Source organism: Fistularia commersonii, chromosome 12, assembly GCF_037954325.1.
Source record: "Fistularia commersonii isolate RoL2024-O1a breed Wild chromosome 12, RoL_Fcom_v1.0, whole genome shotgun sequence".
NCBI classification, from domain to species: Eukaryota; Metazoa; Chordata; class Actinopteri; order Syngnathiformes; family Fistulariidae; genus Fistularia; species Fistularia commersonii.
In genome coordinates this window covers 6319557-6341593 of record NC_141295.1, presented here as the reverse complement: position 1 = coordinate 6341593, position 22037 = coordinate 6319557, and the positions used below count along the sequence as shown (strand labels likewise).

The 22037-nt window shown below is 53.7% G+C and overlaps 4 protein-coding genes and 1 long non-coding RNA gene across 7 annotated transcripts; 3 read left to right on the top strand and 2 right to left on the bottom strand.

The window, feature by feature from the left end:
- Positions 1–2175: 2175 nt before the first annotated feature.
- pgap4 (post-GPI attachment to proteins GalNAc transferase 4) lies at positions 2176–5756 on the bottom strand. 3 transcript variants are annotated; one of them, XM_086156692.1, is made up of 2 exons: positions 5594–5756; positions 2176–4899 (listed from the first exon to the last, which is right to left on the bottom strand). In XM_086156692.1, the coding sequence occupies exon 2, from the start codon at positions 4865–4867 to the stop codon at positions 3701–3703; it is 1167 nt and encodes a 388-aa protein (XP_086012818.1). In that variant the 5' UTR covers positions 4868–4899; positions 5594–5756; the 3' UTR covers positions 2176–3700. The 3 variants fall into 3 exon arrangements, with proteins under 3 accessions (XP_086012818.1, XP_086012819.1, XP_086012817.1); XM_086156693.1 differs by having other exon boundaries at positions 5589–5750; XM_086156691.1 differs by having other exon boundaries at positions 5354–5598.
- On the top strand, positions 5474–6974 carry LOC147228608 (uncharacterized). The gene is made up of 2 exons (XR_015106935.1): positions 5474–6644; positions 6698–6974. It is a non-coding gene; the product is annotated as an uncharacterized LOC147228608 (long non-coding RNA).
- Positions 6975–7341: 367 nt separating this feature from the next.
- LOC147228607 (myelin and lymphocyte protein-like) lies at positions 7342–9583 on the top strand. The gene is made up of 4 exons (XM_086156697.1): positions 7342–8293; positions 9003–9170; positions 9260–9385; positions 9462–9583. Exons 1-4 carry the CDS (start codon positions 8204–8206, stop codon positions 9534–9536), a joined length of 459 nt encoding a protein of 152 aa, XP_086012823.1. The 5' UTR covers positions 7342–8203; the 3' UTR covers positions 9537–9583.
- A 2429-nt stretch (positions 9584–12012) lies between these two features.
- On the bottom strand, positions 12013–14232 carry rrp36 (ribosomal RNA processing 36). Its single transcript, XM_086156696.1, has 8 exons — positions 14061–14232; positions 13241–13497; positions 13037–13169; positions 12895–12961; positions 12711–12815; positions 12565–12639; positions 12382–12499; positions 12013–12312 (listed from the first exon to the last, which is right to left on the bottom strand). The coding sequence occupies exons 2-8, from the start codon at positions 13479–13481 to the stop codon at positions 12167–12169; spliced, it is 885 nt and encodes a 294-aa protein (XP_086012822.1). The 5' UTR covers positions 13482–13497; positions 14061–14232; the 3' UTR covers positions 12013–12166.
- A 242-nt stretch (positions 14233–14474) lies between these two features.
- LOC147228605 (apoptosis-stimulating of p53 protein 2-like) lies at positions 14475–22020 on the top strand. The gene is made up of 18 exons (XM_086156681.1): positions 14475–14592; positions 15627–15774; positions 15874–15987; positions 16378–16445; positions 17245–17307; positions 17422–17578; positions 18061–18239; positions 18320–18481; positions 18600–18804; positions 19150–19218; positions 19318–19412; positions 19502–19799; positions 19907–20520; positions 20913–21050; positions 21124–21257; positions 21329–21495; positions 21561–21760; positions 21836–22020. The coding sequence occupies exons 1-18, from the start codon at positions 14548–14550 to the stop codon at positions 21875–21877; spliced, it is 2898 nt and encodes a 965-aa protein (XP_086012807.1). The 5' UTR covers positions 14475–14547; the 3' UTR covers positions 21878–22020.
- Positions 22021–22037: the final 17 nt, after the last annotated feature.

Here is a 22037-nt window from a genome sequence, read left to right as displayed (position 1 = left end):
AATTAACATAAACAAATTAAAAGGAGAGGGAAGTTTTCCAGAAATAAGCCACCCGGACCCGACTGCCATTTTTGTAGTTCTTATGTTTCCCCTCCGAGATACGTCAAAAGAGAAATCACAAGTGGGTAAGAAAAAACCTTTCAAACAACACGATCTGAATAAAATCAACAAAAGCGGGGTTTAAAAGGGATTCTATTTGCATTTTGTTTCTAGGGTTTCCTTTTCACCAGTGTTTCTGGTGAGTCTGTAAACACCTCACGGCGCATCACGTGAGGCGGAGCGGAAACTGAGCGGTGCGTTTAAAGACCGGAGACACTCCTGAGAGAAAGTACAGGACTTTGGGATTAAACTTAAAAAGAGTATTAAAAACTCATTTCCATCGTCAACAGTTTCCTTCAGTTTCCTTCGGTTTGATGTCTGAGATTTCTTGTGAACCACCAAGTTGAATATATATTACATTCCCCTTGCAAGTTTTTTTTTCCCGAATTGATTATTTTTTTAAATTTTATTTATCTATCTATTTATTTGTTTATTTTCTGTTACTTTTTTGTCTAGCATTAAACATTTCTCATAAACCTTTTTTAAAAAAAAAGTACAGGACTTTTGGGCTAAAACTCAAAAATGGATTAAAAACTAATTTCCATCGTCATCAGTTTCCTTCTCAAGAGATGACATAACATTTGTTTTAAGCAAAAGAGAGGAACTATGTGTCAGTGTTATTTAGGCCTGGCCAAGTTCTTCATTCACAAAAACCAGATGCAAAAGTGTTCCCCCAATTTTACTTTCTTTCAAAACAATTTTGAATTATATAAAAAAAAACTTAAAACTTATGGAAAAATCCAAAAACCAAATCATATTCAGTTTGATGTCTGAGATTTCTTGTGAACCACCAAGTTAAAGATATGTTATATTCCCCTTGCAAGTTGTTTTTTTTTAACTTATTTATTTTTTTATTTTATGTATCTATCTATTTATTTAATTATTTTCTTTTACTTTCTTTTTGTGTAGCATTAAACATTTCTCACAAACCTCAGAAAAAAAATTTACAGGACTCTAGGGGTAAAACTCAAAAATGGATTAATAACTAATTTCCATCGTCACCAGTTTCCTTCTCAAGAGATGACATAACATTTGGTTTACTTTTAAGCAACAAAAGAGAGGAACTCTGTGTCAATGTTATTTAGGCCTTGCCAAGTTCTTCATTCACAAAAACAGAATGCAAAAGTGTTCCCCCAATTTTAAGTTCTTTGTAAATGACTTAGGATTATATTAAAAAACTTATGGAAAAATCCAAAAACCAAATAATATACAGTTTGGTGTCTGAGATTCCTTGTGAGCCACCAAGTTAAATACATATCATATTCCCCTTGTAATTTATTTATTTATTAATTTATTTAAAAACTTATCTATATATTTATTTATTCATCAATTTATTTTCCTACATTTTTTTTCTTCTAAACATTTCTCACAAACCTTTAACACTGTTAACTTGTACAGTTAAGTGATTACATACAGAACAAATGTACTTATGTCTTGCTTCCTCACCCCCAGTTGATTCATTGGCATTCAATTCTACCTCGCCATGTTTGTTTGTACATATGTATACCTGTTTATACTATTTATGTTCAATTAAAAAATAAAATTAAAAAAAAAAAACAGAACATGACCATTGAAGTAAAATAAAATAAAACAAAATATCATAAGTATGAGACAATAGATAAAGATACAAAATTGTAAAACATGAAATGAAAAATAAAATGAGACTTTAAAAACTGGTCTTATGAAGGACCTGAGAGTCATAAAAGAAAGGCTGACAGGACAGGAAGATGTTGATAAGGTTCAAAACCACTGAAAAGGTCAAAGGTCAGAGAGTGAACTTTTAATGAGCTCGTGTTCATCACTTCCCTCGCCGGCCACCAGGGGGCGCCAAAGAGCCACAGGCACATCCGGCGTCCGCGGTGCGTTTTGGCCCCTGCAGAGCTCTATGTCAACTTCACCGGAAACATTTGGTAACAGGGGAAGAGGAGGAGGAACGTCCGATTAGGTCTGTTCCTGAGTCAACGTCCTCCATGACCTCTGGCCTTCAGAGGAGGAGGGTTCCTCGGATAGACGTGTCTTTGAAACAGTGACGGGACCTTCAAGGAAGCAGAACCATGAAGACAATCGAGGACAAAGTTCAAGGGAAGAAGGTCTTTAATCGAACAGCAAAGTGTAAACTGGAGGGAACCGGGGAACCCAGGAGGAACCCAGGAGGAGCCGGGGAACCCATGAGGAACTCCATCTCAATGTTCTTCAAGTTTGCTCTTGTTTAAGAGACATTTTAAGTTTGAAAAAACACGTTTTACCTTTGTTAGCTTGATTTGCCCTGTTAGCCCAATTGTCTCCATTAGCTTTCCGTTTAAAGATCAATGCTTCTTTCTACTTCCTGTCGTTTAACTCAAATTTTCCCAATAAAGCGTTTGTTTTCACTCACAGCAGAGCATCAAAAACGGTTAGCATCACTCGGATAACCTCATTTAAATAATGTACAGCAAGAAGCTGGGAGGGTTGTAGATTTAGCAGCCCTTAACATTGGATATGCAAAGCTATCACAGCACATCAAGTGTTGCACTTCAAACATTGGGCGTTAGCATGAAACATGTATAGGATTCAGTAGGACACCTGTCCGTTCAGCTTGGAACCAAACATGCTATGCTAAGCTAATAAACGTCCCCTTATCAGTGTTGAGACATTACAGAGATCTGATTCTGTTAGCTTACCCAGGAGCTGGGGAACATGCTACTGGGGATTTATGACAGCATGAATGAATATGTTAGCAGTGCTGCTGGTAGATTCAATTAGCCAACGCTAAATGCAGCCAATCACGGGTTTGCTTGGTGGAGGGTCAATCCCAGGACTCTGTAAAGCTAAACTCGCAGTGATCATAGCATCCAGTAGCAACACAATCTTACAGGTTAACACAGCAGTAGCTAGCCGCGGCTAACGGCAGCATGTGAGGTGGACCTGTTGAAACAGCATTTGAGATTAGAACTGCGCTCCTTCACGGAGATCTGTTTGCATCGTTAGCTGATCAGCTAACGAGGATCCAGCATCTTCTTGCCAGCAGGTGGAAAAACAACAAAACACGCACACGCTAACTTTTGAATGTATCGCAAACGGGTCTTCTAGCCAGGCGGATAATCGGGACGCGGCGTCCTCGTCCGATTGGTGGTCGCCGCCGCCGGCCTCGCACACTTTTTCCTTTTGGTCGCTGGGATCTTTTCAAAACAAAACCCAGCTAATCATCTCCTTCCTCTTCTGTAGATTCTTCTTGAACATGGACCTCCTCGCTCCCCGTTGGTTCCTCCTTGATCTCCAGGCGTCTCCTCTGACGGCTTCTTCTTTGGTCCTTCAGCGTCCAGGACTCCGGTTCCTTCCGGGACGCGTCCACTGGGGGCGTGGAGACTCCAAAAGGCATCGAGGTCACGTTTTCTATCGATGGCACACTTCACTAATGCTAATATTTCCATGTGGTCTGAAGTTGTCATGGAAACCAAACTCGTCACATTTGGCAGGAGACACAGATAGGTAAACATGGCGTCGGCGTCGGGACAGGAAGGAATGTCTGGGGGTTTATCTTCTGCCCGGCGAGAAAAGATGGAGGCACTTGATGGACGTGGAGGTCGGGTCGGGGACTTTATCACGGAAGGTTTGACGCTCCTCAGAGCAGCCTGGGGTGGAGGGGGTTGGGCCTGACGGAGGAGAAGGCGCCGATGTGGGCGACCACGTTGGGCTCCACGCTGTGGGCCGTTTCCCCCGGCAACGAGCGACTCAGTCGGTATAGGACGATGTCCTTGGCGTTCCCGTTGGAGCAGGAAGTGGCGTCGAGGTAGGCGGCGGCGCGCAGCGAGGCGTTCCCCGGGAACAGCATGGCCGGCGTGCAGCACTCGGTTGCCGGGGCGACGGCGTACAGCTGGGGGGAGAGCCGCCGCACCTCCAGCAGGTAGTGGCGCCCCAGCAGCTCGGCGGCGGCCATGAAGTAGAGGGTGAGGAAGAGGAAGTGGGCGGGCGACGGCGTGAAGGCCAGGAAGCAGGGGTTCCAGTGGGAGAGGGCGAGGAGCAGCGTCGCCGCCGCCACGGCGCCGAGCCCCGCCCACTCCAGCAGGCGGTAGGGCTCAGGGTTCCAGTAGCGCTGCAGGCGCTCGGGGTGGTACAGCTTGATGTAGAGGGAGCGGCGAGCGAAGCGGCGAGACAGCAGGTCGTTGACCACGAAGAAGAAGTCGGGGTGCGGGAGGGCGTCGTCCTCCAGCATCACCACGTGGCGCGGCGCCGCCGCCACCTCCCAGCCGCGCCGCAGGCAGAACACGTAGTCCCGCTTCTCCTTCTCGAAGGTGTTCGGCCGCTCGCCGTCCGAATCGCCCGGCGGGGGTCGGACCACCCGGAAGTGGCGCTCCAGCATTTTGGCGTCCTGGTTCCCCGTGTCCCCGCCCTCCACGTCACACAGCAGCACCTCGGCGCAGCGCCGCCCGCCGCAGCCGGGCAGCAGCTCGCTGAGCCGACGCATCACCTGGAGCAGGTAGTGAAAGTCCCGCCCCTCCTTCCGTTGCACCGTCACCACGGTAACCAGCAGCTCGGGACCCGGCGCCACATCACTGAAGTCCAAAGCGGCGGCGGCGGCATCCTTCCAGAAGCGCAGTGCTTCCTGCCCGCGGCCCAGGCTGTCCCGCAGGACGGCGTCGCTGGCGCGGTCCAGGTAGGCCGAGCGCAGGAAGTAGTAGGAGTAGAGCAGGCGGTGGCAGCACAGCGGCAGCAGCAGGCAGAAGGTGGCCGCCACCAGCAGCATCGCCTGCCACGCCGCGCGAGGAACCTGCGGGCAGCATCGGGGCATCTTCCTCTTCCTCAGCGCCTCGTCACATGACCCTGCAAAAGAGGAAATGACGGCGAATCAGGTCGAGCAGGGAAAACTCAAAATAACTAAGTTTCCTGTTTGGAAGCTTATCTCTCATTCTTCACATTTTTTCACTCAGATTAGTGGCATCGATGCCTGCCAATATTCAATGATTCAAATCCATCCAATTATTGATGAATAAGCCTGAATTTCATGAGACTGACCACGACCTCGACATGTGTTCGATTCACACAGAAAACTACAACACGCTTACTTCCGGCTTGGAAGCGGAAGTGACACAACCGGAAGTCGGTGCCAGCTTCCGCCCCTGCCCGTCCGGTACCGGTGAAAAATCTGCCCCGTTCCAAAGCGCTTGTGAACGGAAGCGCTCGCCGCCATGGACTTTGGTCACTTCCGGTGCGGTGGATCCAAACAAAGCAGCGACGAGCCGAGCTAACCCTCTGCTAACACGCTACACGAACCGACCGATGTTTGGAGGCCGGGCAGTCGCCGCCGTGTTCCCCTTCCCGTCGGCGAAAACAGCTCGCATTTCCCCCGGGAAATGAAGCCATCTCTTCCCCAGGCACAGCCCGGCGCGAAGGTAGGAATAATCCGTTCCCAGGCTGGGAAACCGACCGAATCCCGGCAGAACCGGGGAGGGGAGCCCGAACCCGGAAGAGCGGGAACACGAAAAACTACAATCCCAGAATGCCGTACGAACCAGACCTTTCTCCCTCTCCTCTTCTCGATGTAGCCGAACCGGGAGGCAGAACCGGGCACCTTCGGCCGGTATCCGGCCGGAGAGGGTCCCGGCGATGACGGGAAACCGTCCACTTTACCGGGAACGCTCCCGGTGATCCGCCCGCTTCCGGGGCACCGTATTTCCTCCGGACTCGCCAGCCAATTGCGCAATCCAGGTAGCAGTGACGTGACGTCGGAGCTGTGGCCTGATGGGAAATGTAGTTTCTTTGACTTATGGAGGTCTTGTTTTTTTCTTATCGATTTGCAGGCATTTTTCAAAAATTTAACTATTTAACCTATTTCCGTGGTTGTCGTTTTGTTGATGTTATCTCACTGTCCCTAGTTGAGTTGCTTTGTCATCAATTTTAACAAGTAGTGCTCATTTTTCCAGCTCATCCCTACCAATTCCCTGCTTTTATTTAATCATTTATAATAATCAGAAGGCTTCTTTCAAATAATTAAAAACTCAGACCTTTTCTGATGTCTGGGTTCACTTTTTGCAGCCAATTTCACTCGTAATTAATGGTGAATTCGTATCTCGTTCCCGTCCTGATGTCGTCATGGCGGCAGGTGGATGGCAGGTGGATCCTGTCATCTTCACGTCGTGGACCTGCTGATGGAAGGGAGATTATGTAACGCAGCTTGTCCGCCTGTCACCTGACCAAGATGTCAGAGGGACAATGGAGGGTGTGTGTGTGAGTGGGGGGGTCAGCTTGGGTTACCGCTTTGTGGAACTGAACCCTCCCTGTGTATTTGTTTTGTTTATCCAGCTTCACGCCGCCTGTTGCTGTGGCAACACGAATCACGTGACCGGCCGGTGAAGTTCAGGCTCAAGCTGAAACGCGGTCTTACCTTGGCGTTAGCCTGGTGCTAACGAGCAAACATAAGAATTCTTTTTATCCCACCTGCATGAGAGTAAGATGCTAACATGTAAACATGAGTTTTAGCTTCATGCTACATGCATGTTAGCCTGGTGCTACAGGGTAAACATTATTTTGGTCTACATGCTATCTGCATGTTAGCCTGGTGCTACAAGGTAAACATTAATTTGGTTTACAAGCTACCTGTATGTTAGCCTGATGCTGCAAGGTAAACATTAATTTGGTGTACATGCTACCTATATGTTAGCCTGGTGCTACAGGGTAAACATTAATTTGGTCTACATGCTTCCTGCATGTTAGCATGGCGCTAACGTGTAAACACACGTTCTATCTCCGGGTTTCCTCACCTCAGCTTCACCTCCAGATAACACTTTGTCCGAGGATCTGCAGCATGGAGTGTCTTTTCTTTGAAAAGTTATTTAGCCCTGCTTTCAAACTTTGCTGTGAAAGAGTGAAAATGAATAAACTTATATCATTTATTCTAAGATGTCCTGATGAATCTTTTCTTACTTACTTTTTGTTTCAAACATTGTGACTCTTTTACTTTCTAGAACCTTTTTAGAAACACACACACTATACCACCAGCCGGTGTGTGTGTGTGTGTGTGTGTGTGTGTGTGTGTGTGTGCGTGCGTGTGTGTGCGCGCGCGCGCGTGTGTTTATTGTGTGCACTTTACTCTGTGCACATGTAATTGAGAGTGTGTGTGGGGGCTTTAGTCTGCAATTGTAGTTGGGAGTGTGTCAATGGTCAATTTCAATGTCTGTGTGTGTGTGTGCATGTGTCCTTTGGTCTGTACACGTGTCATTGGGAGTGAATCTATATGTGTGTGTGTGTGTGTGTGACCGAGCACTTCATTCTCCAATTGTAGCTAGTGTGTGTGTGTGTCAATGTGTCAATGCCTGCATGCGTTTCTAGTTCGTGCACGTGTAATTATGTGTGTGTGTGTCTGCGTATGCGCGCACTTTAGTGTAAAAGTGTGAGTATGTGTGTCTGTGTGTGTTTATAGGAGTTGTCAGTGTGTGTGTTTGTCTATGTGCGCGCATGCGCTCAGTCCGCTCATGTAATTCAGATAAAATAAGAAACTTTATTGATTCCCATGGGGCAAATTACTTTGTCAATAAAGTTTATCTTAACATAGTGGGAGTGTGTGTGTGTGTATTTATGGGTGGGTGTGTGTGCACGCGCTTCAGACTCTGCACGTGTAATTGGGAGTTACTGTGTGTGTGTGTGTGTGAGCGCTTTAGTCTCCAATTGTAGTTAGGGGTGTGTGGGTGTTTATGTTGGAGTGTGTGTGGTCATGGGAGTGTGTCAATGTGTGTGTGTGTGCGCGCGCGCTTTAGTCTGTGCACGTGTAATTGGGAGTGTGTGTGTGTGTGCAGGGTCGGGTGTCGGCGGGACACCGGATCGGTGTGTGGGTGTGTGTCGGCCGTTCAGTCTGGTCGGTTGTTTACCCTCGGAAGTGTGAAGCGGCTGATGAACGGATGAGAGACTTCCGGTGAGAGCGTGCACCGGACGGCTTTTTCCGCCGAACCGAATCGGACCCGGTCACAACATCCAAGGTGCAGGTTAATAACCGTGGGCGTGACGTCACCGAGCCCGCCACGCCCTTCCGGTGTCGCTGCCCGTTGCCACGGCGACGCGCGCGGGTCAAACACCGACGGCCCGCGCGCTCGACCGGTGCCCGACCGGAGCGTTTCCGGTGGAGCGGCGAAGGATGGCGTCCAGCACCGGCGCCGCGCCGAGCCTCCCGTCCGGCCTCCGCCTCTGCAGCACCCTGCCCGACATCCTCTACCTGCCCGAGCTGGTGAGAACCGACCCGGACCGGGACCTGGACCGGGACCCGGACCGGGACCGACCGGAAGTTCACCCGTCGGACTCTGAAGGTTTAGCTGGAAAAAGTCACGTGTTTTGGGTTGAAAAGTTTGGAATGTTTTTAAAAAAGTGTTTTTAATGTGAAACCCATGAAAGAATTTAAAGTCGCGATTCAAACTGGAGCCTGTTTTACAATAATGATTATTACTGCTGTTTTCCAACGTTTATTACTGCGTTATTCTTTATCTGATATTATTATAACTACACTAATTACTCATGGTTTACTATCGTCTTATTTTCAGCAGCAAAACAATCTGAATAAGGTATAAGATAAAAAACTTTATTGAAATTATTTTGTTGCAGCACAACGACAACATCCAGAAATATGAGGATAAATAAAAGAGACAATTAAACGATAGCAAAAGATATCCAGAGAAATTGAACAACAAGGATAAGAATAGACAACAGAATGAGGAAAAATAACCGGCAAGGGTGAGAACAGAGTTAAAATGACAACAACAACAAGGATAAGAACAGAAACTGACAATAACAATGTCTCAAATAAAAATGACGTGCACGTGGAGAGACACCAACAGCGGTAACAAAAACAACAACGGAGTTACGGCATGACACGTGCAAAACTCCACATCGTAAAATGTCAGGCCGCCCTGGAGGTGTGATCCGCTGTGATCTGGGTGCAGGTCCTGGGCGGGCTGGTGTGGATCCTGGTCTCCTGCACGCTGGTGACCCCTCCCAACCCCCAGGGTTGGCTGATGTTTGTCTCGGTCTTCTGCTTCGTGTTCACCTTCATCTGGATGCTGATCTTCGCCTGCGGGGGTCACGGGAACAAGGCCGGCTGGGCCGCCGCTGTGAGTCTCCGCCCCCTCCAGAATCCCGCCGCCGGGCTCCTCGGAGCCCTCGCCGCTGACTCGTGTCCGTCTCCGCGGTTCCCCCTCAGGACTTCGCCTACCACGGCTTGGCGGCCATCTTGTATCTGAGCTGCTCCGTGTCGCTGGCGTCCGTCACCATCTTCATGAGGGACGGCGGGACCTTCCAGAACTACCAGCTGGACATCTCGGCCGTCGTGAGTCTCTCGGGAGCTTTTCTTCCGTCCGGCCCCCGGCCGCCGTGTTGACGATGTCATCGCGGTCGCCCCGCAGGTTTTCTCCTACGTGACGACGCTGCTCTACTTCATCCACGCCATCCTGTCCGCCATCCGCTGGAAGACCTTCTAGATGTTTCCCTCTGGCCCGAAGGGACGGGGAACCGGCTTGATCTTCGTGACGACCTGGATGCCGTCATCAGTGTCTCGGGGTGGACCCCGGATGGACGGAGGCGGGCATGTGACCCTCCTCACCCGTCTGTGTGTGTATGTGTGTGTTGATATGAATCAAGAGCTTGTGTTTGCAAATAAAACAAAAACTTTATTTACACATGGCTGTGGCTGTGTTTCCCTCTTTATCACCGCCCTCTCCACCATCATCTTCAGCACCGTCATCGTCCCTCCTCTGATTCGGTCCTGGTTGCCGTGGCACCAGACTGAGCCGGTCCCCTCAGTCATCTGCTTAACCAACCTCCGCGTTCGGTCGCCTCCTGGTGGACGTGCATGCAGAACCTCACCGCACCTTCAGAGGAAGTCCTGCCCCTTCAGGAAGCCCATTCAAGTGCCTTTTAAAGTTTGTTGGATTATTTGTTTTACTATGTTTAGTAGTGGAGAAATACAGCAGGAAGCCAAACATCAACACACGTCTGGATTTTTCCTTAATACTTTTCTAAAATGTCTGTTCTGTCACTTTCAGCTGGTCTTTCTGTTAACCAGGAATCTGATATATCTCCATAAACAATCGCCAGATCGGCCGTGTGGAGGATTCAGAGAAAGTTAAGGAAATGTTTTGCTTCATGGAAGAATAAGAAAATATGACCCAGAAGAGTTTCTCAAAGGGCAAACCTGTTGTCAAACCTGCAGCCTGTGACCTCTGACCCATGACGTCATTGTTTTGCAATTTGTCCTGTTAAATCATTGCAGACAATAAAGATTTGAAGAAAAAACCGAAACGAGTGTCTCTATTGCTGCCTGAGTAAAAATCCACAAACTCTGTTTGTGTTTTTGTTTCAATCGACTGGAGACACCTGGTATTGTCTTTCATGACTTATAATTCATATACATGTTATATGAATTAATTTGTGATAATTGAGCTTCCAAGTAATAATATAAAGGTTGAAAGATGATCTTAATCCGGCGCCGCTCAGTGGCTCCACCATCATGGCGGACGCCGGAGACGACGCTACCGCTGCGTGAAGGTTAGCGGCGGTGAGTTTTGCGGCCGCTCCCGTATCTGTTCGCTCCAACCGAGCGGAGCTTCACTTTATCGGCTTAGGGCTCCTGATATGGAGACTCTGAATGGCGTCAAAGGTGGGCAACCGTCTGTAACCGGCGGTCGACGGGAAGCCGGTAGCAGGTGGCTAACAGACAGCTAAGAGGTTGGCTAGCATGCTGCTAGCAGACGGCTAAGAGATAGGCTAGCCGTCTGTTAGCAGGCTAACAGGCTAACTTCTCATGCAGCTTCATGAGTTTACCTTCAATTTAGTGTGTCTTGTCACTTTTTTGGCCTGACGTCCCTCACCTTGAGACCGAATGCTCCACCTGTGAGCACCGGGATTTCAAACCAAACCTCTTGAAGGAAAACACTGAGAAGGTCAAAGACCAAGCGCCAGCTGCCCCTCGCCTGGCCCTTATGGTCTCCTTGGTTAACTCATTTGAACTGACAAATCCTCTACCTCTCCCCCGTGTGTGTGTGTGTGTGAGTCAGTCAGTCATGGGTGTGAGGAATGTGTGGAACAACTACAAGGTTCTGATAGTGATGGGCACTGGTCTGGGTCTGATCCACTGGGGCTGGTACCATCTGAAGTCCAACCCTCTGCTGCACAAACCCAGAGACACGACGGTCCCGGAGCCGGGCATCGTGGCCTTCGTCTCCCCCCCTGCTGCCACTGCTCCCCCTGCCGCCAAGAGGGAGTGACGGAGGTGAGACAGAGGTGTTTTCAAACCAGGTGGAACACCTGGAGGTCAACCAGACAGTTGTGTGACTCCCCCCTGTGTGTGTCTGCAGCCATGAAGCGTCAGTGGGTCAACAGGAAGTGGCTGTGGGCGGCGGGCGCCGTCTTCTTCTCTGTCCACGCTGGGATGTGGGTGCTGCAGAGAGTAGCCCGGGACGCCGCCCGCTCGGACGCCACGCTGCGACACAAACCTCTGGAGCGACCGGCCGACTGACAGATCACATCTGCAAGAAATGGAGTGTCAGCGGGTCTTGGAAGGAGGGCCGAGGCTTCATCTCCAGACTGAGGTTCCAGCTGATCCTCCTCCAGGAGGAAGAGCTTGGAAAAGGAACTCCCAAACTTTGGACTGTAAAGGTTTGCTTTGACCTCCTCCATCCACCTTCAGCTCATCAACGGTCTGTGGGCCAGGAAACGTCCTGCCTGTCACTCACTGGAGTGTGACCCCCCCAAATAGTTTCCCTGTAACTTACTATCATCTCGAATGTTCTTCCTTTCAAATTAAAGTTCACAGTAATAGATTTGCGCTCCAGTTGAAGTTACCCATCATTTATCCTTGTTTCTATTGGAAGATTCAAACAGCCTTCTACACTCAAGCTGATTTGAATCAAACTAAAGCCTGAAAAATAAAACAACTGGACTGAAAGAAACTGCTCATTTCAAGAAGAAATAAAAGCATGTTTATTTTACAAAAACATTTTCTTGGACGTGGTTGAAGCAGTGACGGCCTGGAGCCGAGCTTCGGACCCCACAGTCAGTTTTTCTACTCGGACTGATGAGAAAATAACAGTGTGGAAGGCTGGCGGTGGTGTCAGGTGGCGTGATGCGGCGCCCGGGGGAGCTTCCTGCGGTCCTTGCCAGCGTTCCTCTTCCTCCTCTTGCTCAGGAAGCTCTCTAGCTTGCCGCTCTTCTTCAGCTGCTGGTAGCGGTCGGCCAGCTGCAACTTCCTCTTGTCCGCTAAAACAAAAGTCGCGGTCAAATGTGAAACCCTTTAGGCGTGAAGCCGTTCGAGTCAGGTGAACTTACATTTCTTGAGGAAGAAGAGAGGAGCTCCCTGATTGGCTCGTTCCCTCTGCTCCCGTTTTATCTGCAGCTCGCGCTCCCTCTGCTGCCGCTGCTGCTCCCGGGCCTTCTCCTGGTTGGTCTGCAGGAACCACTACAGGTCACCACCCAGCACACACACACACACACACACACACACACACTCACCATCCTCTTCAGCAGGAAGCTCAGCTGCTCCTTCTTGCTGCCTCCCTTGGTCTTCTTCAGCTTCTTCTGGATCACCTGCAACACACAACGGGGTCAAAGGTGACAGGACCAGGGGGCCTTCTGCAGACGGCTCCGGGGAGCCTCACCTCCATCTCATGCTGCCGGATGTGGTCAACGAACGCGTAGGTCTTCTCGAAGATGCTGGCCTTGTATTCCCCGGAGAGGTCATCGAACCGGGGGTCTCTAAAGGTCTGAGGCACACACAGGAAGGAGACTGAGTCATGGACGGCGTTGGTCTTTGTCACAAACTCTGACGTCTGTGTCACCGACCGTCTTCTTGGCGCCGACGACCTGCCGCAGGAACGGCGCCCGTTTCTTGGCGGAGATCTCCATCGGCCTGGAGACAAGCGAGCATCAGGCCGGAGGTCACGTGACGGCGGCGGCGGCGAACAGCGTCCTGGGCAAGTCTCACCTGTTTTTGTTCAGCCTCTTTTTCTTCCTGCCGCCGGCCGCCTTGCCCTCGCCATGCGCCACCTGGTGGTAAACCCGGGTTCCCACTTTGCTCTGCAGCTTCATCACATCCTCAAAGGACATGGTGGACAGCTCTGGGGGTCAAAGGTCATGATTGTCAACGATCAATCAGACTCATCAAATTCACTGTCGTGACAATAATTACCTTTTTTAATGTCTTCTGTGGTCTGAATGTCTCGGCTGCAGCCAGCCTCCTCCGGCCCTTCATCATCATCATCATCTTCATCCTCCTCCTCCAGCTCCTCTTCTTCTTCACCAAATTCACACTCTTCATCCTGGAGTTCCTCCTCCGCTCCTCCTCGCTCCTGCAGCAGAGCAAAGTTCCTCTCTACGTCTGAGTCCTCCTCCTCGCTGCTGCAGGTCCTCTTCTTCTTCGTCCCTCCCATGTCGTTTGTGTTGAAACTAAAGCAAAACAAGCAGGATTGGAAACAGCGTGTAAACACACGTGACGTCATGGTGACGTAGCGCTCGTTTAAAAAACGACAAGTTAGCTTTAGCCGACTAGCCTCAATAGCAGCTTTACCCCAATTATACAGTAAACATGACTGGCACAAACAAACGTTGACTCCTAAAACAGATGATAGAATTCAGGTCCCCCTATTATCCCCATTATTGACTTATTGTTAGTCTTTTACAGCGACAGATATTTTCATCGTCTCTGACAGAGAACATTGTTGCCACTTTAGCCACAGCTAAAGTAAATTTAAGCTAACTCCATAACGCTAGCGTTGGTTTGCGACGAGCGACGTGTAAAAATGTGAGAAAACAACCGAATCCCGGTGTCCGGTCCGCACGCCGAACCGTCTGTCCGGCGGGGAGAGATCTATTTCGGCCTGCCGGGTCGACCTCCGCCGCCAGGCTCCGGACACGGACGGTCATCGGCGGATAGAAGCAGGGATTCCGAGCGGAGTTCAGTAGCAGGATCCGTCCAGCTGGAGACGAGCGGAGGCAGGTCTGCGACTCACCGGGACGCCGGGCGTCCGTCTGGTCCTCCGTCCGACCGGGTCGACGCCCCCCTAAGCCGGGTTTATCTCCACGGGGAGGTGCGGCTGCGGTCCGGCTCCCCTGAGCTCCAGGAATCACGCGTGTTCTCCGCGCAGCTTCTCCCCGCGTCTGGCACCGCACTTCCGGTTCACCCTTTCAGAATAAAACCAACCGGAGGAGGAAAAACAACAACGATTCACCAAACATGAAAACAAAAGCGGTTGATATTTGATCCGATCTTCATTTATCTTCTTCTGATTCACAGGTAAAGTGACGTTCAGCTCCCATGCTGTGTTTTCCCCACTCCTCCGGGCACCGGCGATGCTCTTATTCTGAAATCCCAACCGGAAGTGCAGATCGCTCCCCGCCGGACACTCGCTCCTCACTCACCCAGACACCGGCGGTCGCGGCGCGGCTCCGGTTCATCAGCGGGAGCACCGGTCGGTCCGTCCGGGGCGGAGGGGGCGGATGCAGCCGCAGCCTGGAAGCGAGCGGCGGGAGATCATGATGCCGGTGAGAGACCCCCCACCTCCCGGGGAACCGGGAGCGAACAACCGGGCTCAGGTGAACGTCTCAGCGGCGTCTGCTGCGAACGAAACGGTCGTTTTGAGCGCTTTGTCCACCGAACCGAATCTTCCAGCTCCCTCTTTCTTCCTGCAATCCAAAGGCGGTGGTCCTTGCAAGAGGAGCTCCATGCAGGAGGAGCTCCATGCAGGAGGAGCTCCATGCAGGTGGAGCTCCAACCACGGCTGGTGCAGAAGAATCATCTCAGCCGCCTCCCAACAGGGAAGGGTGGAGTTCAAGCCGAATCTCCACCTGATGGCGTGCTGGTTCTTTGTTGATTCGTTTTTAGTGTGTCTGGAAATGAGCGCTGGGATTGGGCGAGGAAGCTGCAGAGATACCTGGATGTTGGTGTGGAATTGCCTGGAAATGAGTCTGGAGTTTCCTGGAAGTAACCCGGAAGGTCTCGGAGGGCGTGTTTGAGACGAACCCCTGTGTTTTTTCTCAGCTGGTGGAGACGTTCCACCCAGCATCTCCTCTTCTTCTTCATCTGCCGCCTCCTCCTGCTTCCCTGCTGCCTGGTTACTGTTGCCATGGTGACCCAGGACAGCGCAGACCGTTGAAGGTCATGCTGTCAATGGGTGGGGGGGTGAAACAGGAAGTGGGGGACAGGAAGTGGCGACCTTCCTCTTCCTGTTATTGTCTCAGGTGGAATTCTATCAAACACAAAACATGTGTGTATATGTGTGTGTGTGCGTGTGTGTGTGAGTTAATCATGTGATTGCCGGCCATATGGAGTGGGGGGGCCCCACTGCGCCCCTCCTCCTCCCAGCCAGGACCAGGACGAGTGGCGTCCTTGTTGTGTTGGTGGGAGCCGGATTATTTCCTCCCGGCTGGATTAAGCCCGGGGTGACAGAAGGTCACGTGACCCGAATGTTGATTAACGACGAACTGTCGCCCCGGCGACGGCAGCGGGACCGCCGCCGTCCGAGAACGCATTCCCCCGCCCCCCCTTGACCCCTGACCCGGTCTGCTCCGTGTTCCAGATGTTCCTCACCGTGTTCCTGGGCGGCGGCGAGCAGCCGGTCGCCGAGGTCCCCGTCACCCCGGAGACGGTGTGCAGGGACGTGGTGGAGGTCTGCAAGGAGGCCGGGGAGGCCGAGTGCTACCTGGCCGAGGCCTGGGGGGGGGCAGGTGGGTCCGACCGGATAGCTTAGCGCAATGAATGGCGGCCTATGGTAACTGTTAGCCGCTCTTTCACCCTGGTTCTGCAACAATGTCTCCACCAATCAGAGCGTGTCGTCGGGGAAGACGAGCCCATGCTGGAGCTGGTGCGGCGATGGGGGAAGCAGAGGGGGGAGGTCCACTACCTTCTCCGCCACCAGAGGCCTCCAGGACAAGAAACGGGTCAGACACACACACACACACACACACACAGTGTTTTCTGATGGAGTCTCAAGTCCAGTTTCAGGTCAGTATTAATTAGCGATGGTGGGTTAGTTGAGGTTAGTTGTTAGGTTAGGGCTGGTTGCCACCATCCTCCTCTAATCCCTTCGACGTCAGAGGTCCCTGAACATCTTGACTCTGCTGGTTAATCTGCGCCGGCGTCTCGTGTCTTGCCGCTCCCGGTTGTCACGACAACACGCTAATCAGCTTAGAGGGGCGGCGCCCGGCCTCCGGCCCGCTTCCCGCTGCGCCGTCCCAGTCCTTCGGCTCGGAGGAGGACGTGCGGTGGAGAAGCTTCCAGGAACATCTGCAGATGGAGGACGGACGCTAACCACACCTCTGTGTCTCCAGGGGGCGGAGCTTCTGATCAGACCGGCAGGAAGCAGAACAAGACCTTGGACAGACACCTGGACAGCCTGGTCAGTCTGATGGGGGCGGAGCCTAAGGGTAGCCTCATGGCTACATGTAGCCTGATGGCAGTATGTAGCCTCATGGCTACATGTAGCCTGATGGCAGTATGTAGCCTCATGGCTACATGTAGCCTGATGGCAGTATGTAGCCTCATGGCTACATGTAGCCTGATGGCGGAATGTCGCCTCATGGCTACATGTGGCCTGATGGCAGTATGTAGTCAGGGTGTAGCCGAATGGCTACATGTAGCCTGGCATTAGCTTAATGCAGTATGTAGTCTGGGTGTAGCCTAATGGCCACATGTAGCCTGGGATTAGCTTAATGGCTACATGTAGCCTGACGACTGTATGTAGTCTGGGTTAGCCTGAAGGCTACATATCACTGAGGTTAGCCAGATGGCTACATGTAGACCGGGGTGGTCCTGATGGGTATATTTAGACAGGGGTAGACTGGTGGCTACATGTAGCCTGAGGTTAGCCTAATGGCTACATATCGCTGGGGTTAGCATGAAGGCTACATGGAGCCCGAGGTTAGCCAGATGGCTACACGTGACCTTCGGGTAGCCTAATGGCTACATGTAGCCTGGTGTTAGCTTGATGGCTAAATGTAGACAGGGCGTAGCCTAATGGCTACATATAGCCTAGGCATAGCCCCAAAGCTAACCATACACACTGACCCTGGGTGATCTATGGATGTGTGTGTGTGTGTATGTGTGTGTGTGTTTGTGTGTGTGTGTGTGTGTGTGTGTTTGTGTTTGTGTGTTTGTGTGTTTGTGTGTTTGTGTGTGTGTGTGTGTACCCACCCCAGGTGGACCTGGCGTCTCTTCAGCAGCAGCAGATTGAAGCTCAGCGGCAGCTTCTGGCCTCCAAGGTGAGTCTTCTCTGTCCTGCAGCCAATCAGAGGCCCTCTAGCAAAATGCTAACAGTCTGTGTGTGTGTGTGTGTGTGTGTGTGTGTGTGTGTGTGTGTGTGTGTGTGTGAGCAGCAGCAGTGTGTGCTCAGCCTGCAGCAGAGGGACAGCTGTGAGCGTGAGCGAGTGCAGAGGCTGAAGGAGAACGTCCAGAAGCAGGAGACCAGGCTGAGGAGGCTCCGAGCCCTGCAGAGCCACGTGGAGCACAAGAGGAACCGCAACAGCCGTCTGGGTGGGTGGTCTTCTCCAGGGTGGGAGGTCTTCTGGGTGGATGGTCTTCTCCAGGGTGGATGGTCTTCTGGGTGGATGGTCTTCTCCAGGGTGGATGGTCTTCTGGGTGGATGGTCTTCTCCAGGGTGGGTGTTCTTCTGGGTGGATGGTCTTCTCCAGGGTGGGAGGTCTTCTGGGTGGATGGTCTTCTCCAGGGTGGATGGTCTTCTGGGTGGATGGTCTTCTCCAGGGTGGGTGTTCTTCTGGGTGGATGGTCTTCTCCAGGGTGGGTGTTCTTCTGGGTGGATGGTCTTCTCCAGGGTGGATGGTCTTCTCCAGGGTGGGAGGTCTTCTGGGTGGATGGTCTTCTCTAGGGTGGATGGTCTTCTCCAGGGTGGACGTTCTCCACCTGGATGTCCAGGGCTGGGAGGGAGTAACCCGTTGTGTGTGTATGTGTGTGTGTGTGTGTGTGTGTGTGTGTGTGTGTGTGTGTGTGTGTGTCAGTGGAGGAGATCGAGCAGATGAACAGCCTCTTCCAGCAGAAGCAGCAGGAGCTGCTGGTTGCCGTGGCGAGGGTGGAGGAGCTGAGCGACCAGCTGGAGGCCCTGAGGAGCAGCAGACCTCCTCCTCTCCGCCGCTCCTCGTCCTCGGCGGAGCTGGAGCTTCTCCACTCGGAGCTGCAGGTCCGACCCTCTCCCTTCCCCTGGAGATCTTGGAGGGTTCCAGAATGTTCTCACGTGTCCTCCCGCATCTTTGGTTCCAGCTGAGGAACAAGCTGAACCAGGACCAGAGCGTCCGGCTGCAGCAGCACCAGGACGGCCTGAGCCGCACCACCCGGCGGGTGGAGGCCACGGAGAGACGCCTGCTGGAGCTCCGGCAGAGGCTCTGGAAGAAGAAGGCGGCGCTGCAGCAGGACCACCTGCTGGTCTGGAGAACATTAGCCCGCTTCTTCTCGTCTCCGAACACCGCCCCCGTGAAATGTTGCATGACGCGCTTTTATTTTGCAAACTGAGAGCGTCGCCGTCTTCCCGTTTCCCCGGCAGGTGGCGTCCGAGGGCGGGGCCTGTCCGAGGGGCGGAGCCTCCAGGGTGGCGGCGGTGGGCCCTTACATGCCATCGCCTCAGGCTCCGCCCGTTCCCCCCCGCCAGGAGGTCCCGGTGAAGCCCTCCTACCCGGACGGCACCGCCACGCTGCCGCCGCCGGACTCCGCCCCTAAGCCCCGCCCCCAACACGGCCAGCCAATCACGAGTTAGTCTTGTTCTTTGCGGTATCCAGGTTAGCTTTTGGAGTTAGCTGCCAGAGTAAGCATTCAAAGTTAGCTTCCCTTTCGTAGTTAGCTGTCCTGTTGTTTAGCTTTCCCTGTTCGCAATCATGTTAGCGTTTGTAGTTACCTGGCTTGTAGTTAGCTGCCATGCTAAGCGCTCATGGTTAGCATCTGCGTTGAGCTACCATGGTTACCATTCAGTGTTAGCTTTAGTAGTTAGCAGTCCAGTTGTCTCCTTGTTGAGGCTACCTCGGTTAGCTGTGACAGTTAGCCTCTGCCCCAAGAACAGCTGTTAGCCTTAGCTAGGTTTCTTTCTCTGCGCCGAACAGGTTCCCAGGCTTCGGACCGGATCTCCTGCGTCCACGCCGCCACCCTGCCCCGCGCCTCCCGCGCTGCAGGTCCGTCTTGCTAACGGCTAATGGTTTTGACCGTCACCAGAACATCAGAAGCAGAAAGGACGTCTCCAACCGTGACGATGGTTTTGTCTTTCATCCCAGACCAGGACAAACCCCTGCGTCCTGACGCCCCGCCCCTCGGACCAGAGGCCCCGCCCCCCGTGCCTTCACGGACCAATCACGGCACAGAGAAGCAGGTAAGCCTCCACAAGGACTGAGGACAGTGCACTTCTGATTTCATTTCCTGGAGAGAAGCCCATCCTTTTCTCCACGCCGTCCCCTTCAGGTCAAGATGGCCGCCCCTCTGTTACCCGGGCAACCCCGCCCGCCCGGCCCCCCCTACGGCACGGGGACCTTCCCCGGGAAGCGTTGTGGGGTCGCGGGTCAACTCCTCTCCAGCCACACCCTCCCGCTGCCCGGCAAGCACGACGCGCCGCCCGCCGCCGCCGTGCGACCTTTCACCCCCGAGGCCCCGCCCCCTCCGCTGCAGAAGCCCCAAACCCTGGCCGCCTCCTCCATCTACTGCGTGTACACCCAGCACGCCGGCGGCGGAGGCGGGACGCTGCCACGCTGCCACGCCAGAGGTAGCACACCCGTGACCTTTGACCCCGACAACTCAGACAATCGTAACGGGCGTTATTGCATTGATTATCATCGTTGAAAGGGACGTTCTGATTGGCTGTCTCCTCAGTGTACGGGAAGCCGCTCCCGCCGTCCAGCGGGGGGCAGCAGCGAGCGGACGCCGCCCCGACCTCCGGGTCCCGCGTGGACGACGGCGGGGAGACGGAGGGCTGTTGCCGTGGTAACAGCGAGGGGGCGGAGCCGTCGGAGCACGCCCCCCCGCGGCCGCTCAGCCCCACCAAGCTCCTCCCCTTCCTGTCCAACCCGCTGTGGAACCCGAGCGACGCCGACCTGGAGGCGCTGCGGCGGCGGCTGCAGCGCGCGCCCCGACCCCTCAAGAAGCGCAGCTCCATCACGGAGCCCGAGGGGCCGGGGGGGCCCCACATCCAGAAGCTGCTCTACCAGAAGACCACGCTGGCCGCCATGGAAACCATCCCCGCCGAGGCCCCGCCCCCCGCCGGCGAGGAGGACTGGCAGACTCCGCCTCCTGTGCCGCCCCGCCTGCCTGTCCCGAGCCCCGCCCCCTGTCAGGACCCGCCCCCCCCGCCGGAGGAAGCGGGCCTCACCGCCCCGCGGCCCCCCTACCCGCCCCCGCCTTACCCCGCCTCCTCGGGGGCGGAGCCAGGAGGCCACGCCTCCGACAAGGAGCCGCCGGAGGTCGCGGGAAAGGTCGACGTCCCACAGGTGCCTTAGCTTCAAGCTAGCTGACCGCTAGAAACACAGTAGCTTCACATTCAGATGACGGTGTAGCGTTGCTCGGTTAGCTTTTTGTTAGCCGCCATGCTCTGTAGCTTTGACGCTCATAGCTTGTATAGCTTGTCGTGATGTTAGCTCATGCTATTCTGCTAGCTTATAGTGTATAGCTTGTCGTGATGTTAGCTCATGCTACTCTGCTAGCTTATAGTTAACCATGCTATGTAGTGTTTAGCCCAGTGTTAGCTCATATGTTGATCTGACCTGATGCAGGCTGATGCTACATACATCTTGGCGTTGTTAGCTCATGCTGCGTCCCTTTAGCTTAAAGTTAGCCAGTGCTACATCACTCAGATGCTAACCCCTGTTACCCGGCTCTCCAGCCCAGGAGGTCGATCCTGCGCAGCGGTGCCTCGGAGCGTAGCGGCGGCGGCCGGCGGGTGAAGTTCAGCCCGCTGGCTCTTCTGCTGGATTCGTCGCTGGAGGGCGAGTTTGACCTGGTGCAGCGCGTCGTTTACGAGGTGAGTGAGCGCGCCCGCGTCCGAGCGCGCTCGCCGGCGGGCCAAGGTGTGATGTCATCGGCTGCGCCGGCAGGTGGACGACCCGAGCGCGGCCAATGACGAGGGCATCACGGCGCTGCACAACGCCGTCTGCGCCGGACACGCCGACATTGTCAAGTTCCTGGTCCAGTTTGGCGTCAACGTCAACGCCGCCGACAGCGACGGTTGGTCAGTGCGACTCCGCCCACGACGTTCTCCTGCCACCGGGAGGCGCCCTCTCACCCTCTGCTCCTCCTCAGGACGCCGCTCCACTGCGCCGCCTCCTGCAACAATGTCCAGATGTGTAAGTTCCTGGTGGAATCCGGCGCCGCCGTCTTCGCCGCCACACTCAGCGACCAGCAGACGGCGGCCGATAAGTGCGAGGAGCTGGAGGACGGCTTCGCTCAGTGCTCGCAGTTCCTGCACGGTGAGGCCCGGAGATCGGACGCCGCGACTTCACGGCGACGCTCCCTGACCGCCGTCTCCCCGCAGGCGTCCAGGACCGCATGGGCGCCATGAACGGCGGCCTGGCGTTCGGCCTGTGGGGCTTCGAGCCGCGGAGCGCCGACGAGCTGGGCTTCCGCGAGGGCGACGGGCTGACGGTGCTGCGGCGGGACGACGGCGCCGAGGCCGAGTGGTGGTGGGCGCGGCGAGGAGAGAGGGAGGGGCTCGTCCCACGAAACCTGCTGGGGGTGAGTCCGCCGGAGGGAGGGGTGACATCACTTCCTGTTTCCGAAGAACCTGACAGGAAGCGGTCTGATTCTCAGCTGTCGCCGAGGATCCGGCCACAGCAGAGGAGCCTGGCTTGAGGGCGTCGCCGTGGCGACCACGTCAACAGGAGTGTTTGTTCCGGGGTCAAAGGTCAGGCCTCCCCACTCCACAGAGGGGACGCCCCTTTGATGTCTTCTTTGATCATTTCTGCTGGAAGGAATTAAAAGGTATCGATTGATGACATCACCGAGCCATTGA

Excerpts from the sequence above, each read along its gene's own strand:
- pgap4 (XM_086156691.1), bottom strand. The coding sequence starts at position 5,417 with ATGCGAGCTGTTTTCGCCGACGGGAAGGGGAACACGGCGGCGACTGCC. Across the intron at positions 4,900-5,353 it reads TGCCCGGCCTCCAAACATCG|GGTCATGTGACGAGGCGCTG; the intron begins GTCGGTTCGTGT and ends CCTCTTTTGCAG.
- LOC147228605 (XM_086156681.1), top strand. The coding sequence starts at position 14,548 with ATGCAGCCGCAGCCTGGAAGCGAGCGGCGGGAGATCATGATGCCG. Across the intron at positions 14,593-15,626 it reads GGCGGGAGATCATGATGCCG|ATGTTCCTCACCGTGTTCCT; the intron begins GTGAGAGACCCC and ends TCCGTGTTCCAG. Across the intron at positions 18,482-18,599 it reads TGCAGCAGGACCACCTGCTG|GTGGCGTCCGAGGGCGGGGC; the intron begins GTCTGGAGAACA and ends TTTCCCCGGCAG.
- rrp36 (XM_086156696.1), bottom strand. The coding sequence starts at position 13,481 with ATGGGAGGGACGAAGAAGAAGAGGACCTGCAGCAGCGAGGAGGAGGAC. Across the intron at positions 13,170-13,240 it reads CACAGAAGACATTAAAAAAG|AGCTGTCCACCATGTCCTTT; the intron begins GTAATTATTGTC and ends TTTGACCCCCAG. Across the intron at positions 12,962-13,036 it reads AAGAGGCTGAACAAAAACAG|GCCGATGGAGATCTCCGCCA; the intron begins GTGAGACTTGCC and ends GCTTGTCTCCAG.
- LOC147228607 (XM_086156697.1), top strand. The coding sequence starts at position 8,204 with ATGGCGTCCAGCACCGGCGCCGCGCCGAGCCTCCCGTCCGGCCTCCGC. Across the intron at positions 8,294-9,002 it reads TCCTCTACCTGCCCGAGCTG|GTCCTGGGCGGGCTGGTGTG; the intron begins GTGAGAACCGAC and ends ATCTGGGTGCAG. Across the intron at positions 9,386-9,461 it reads AGCTGGACATCTCGGCCGTC|GTTTTCTCCTACGTGACGAC; the intron begins GTGAGTCTCTCG and ends GTCGCCCCGCAG.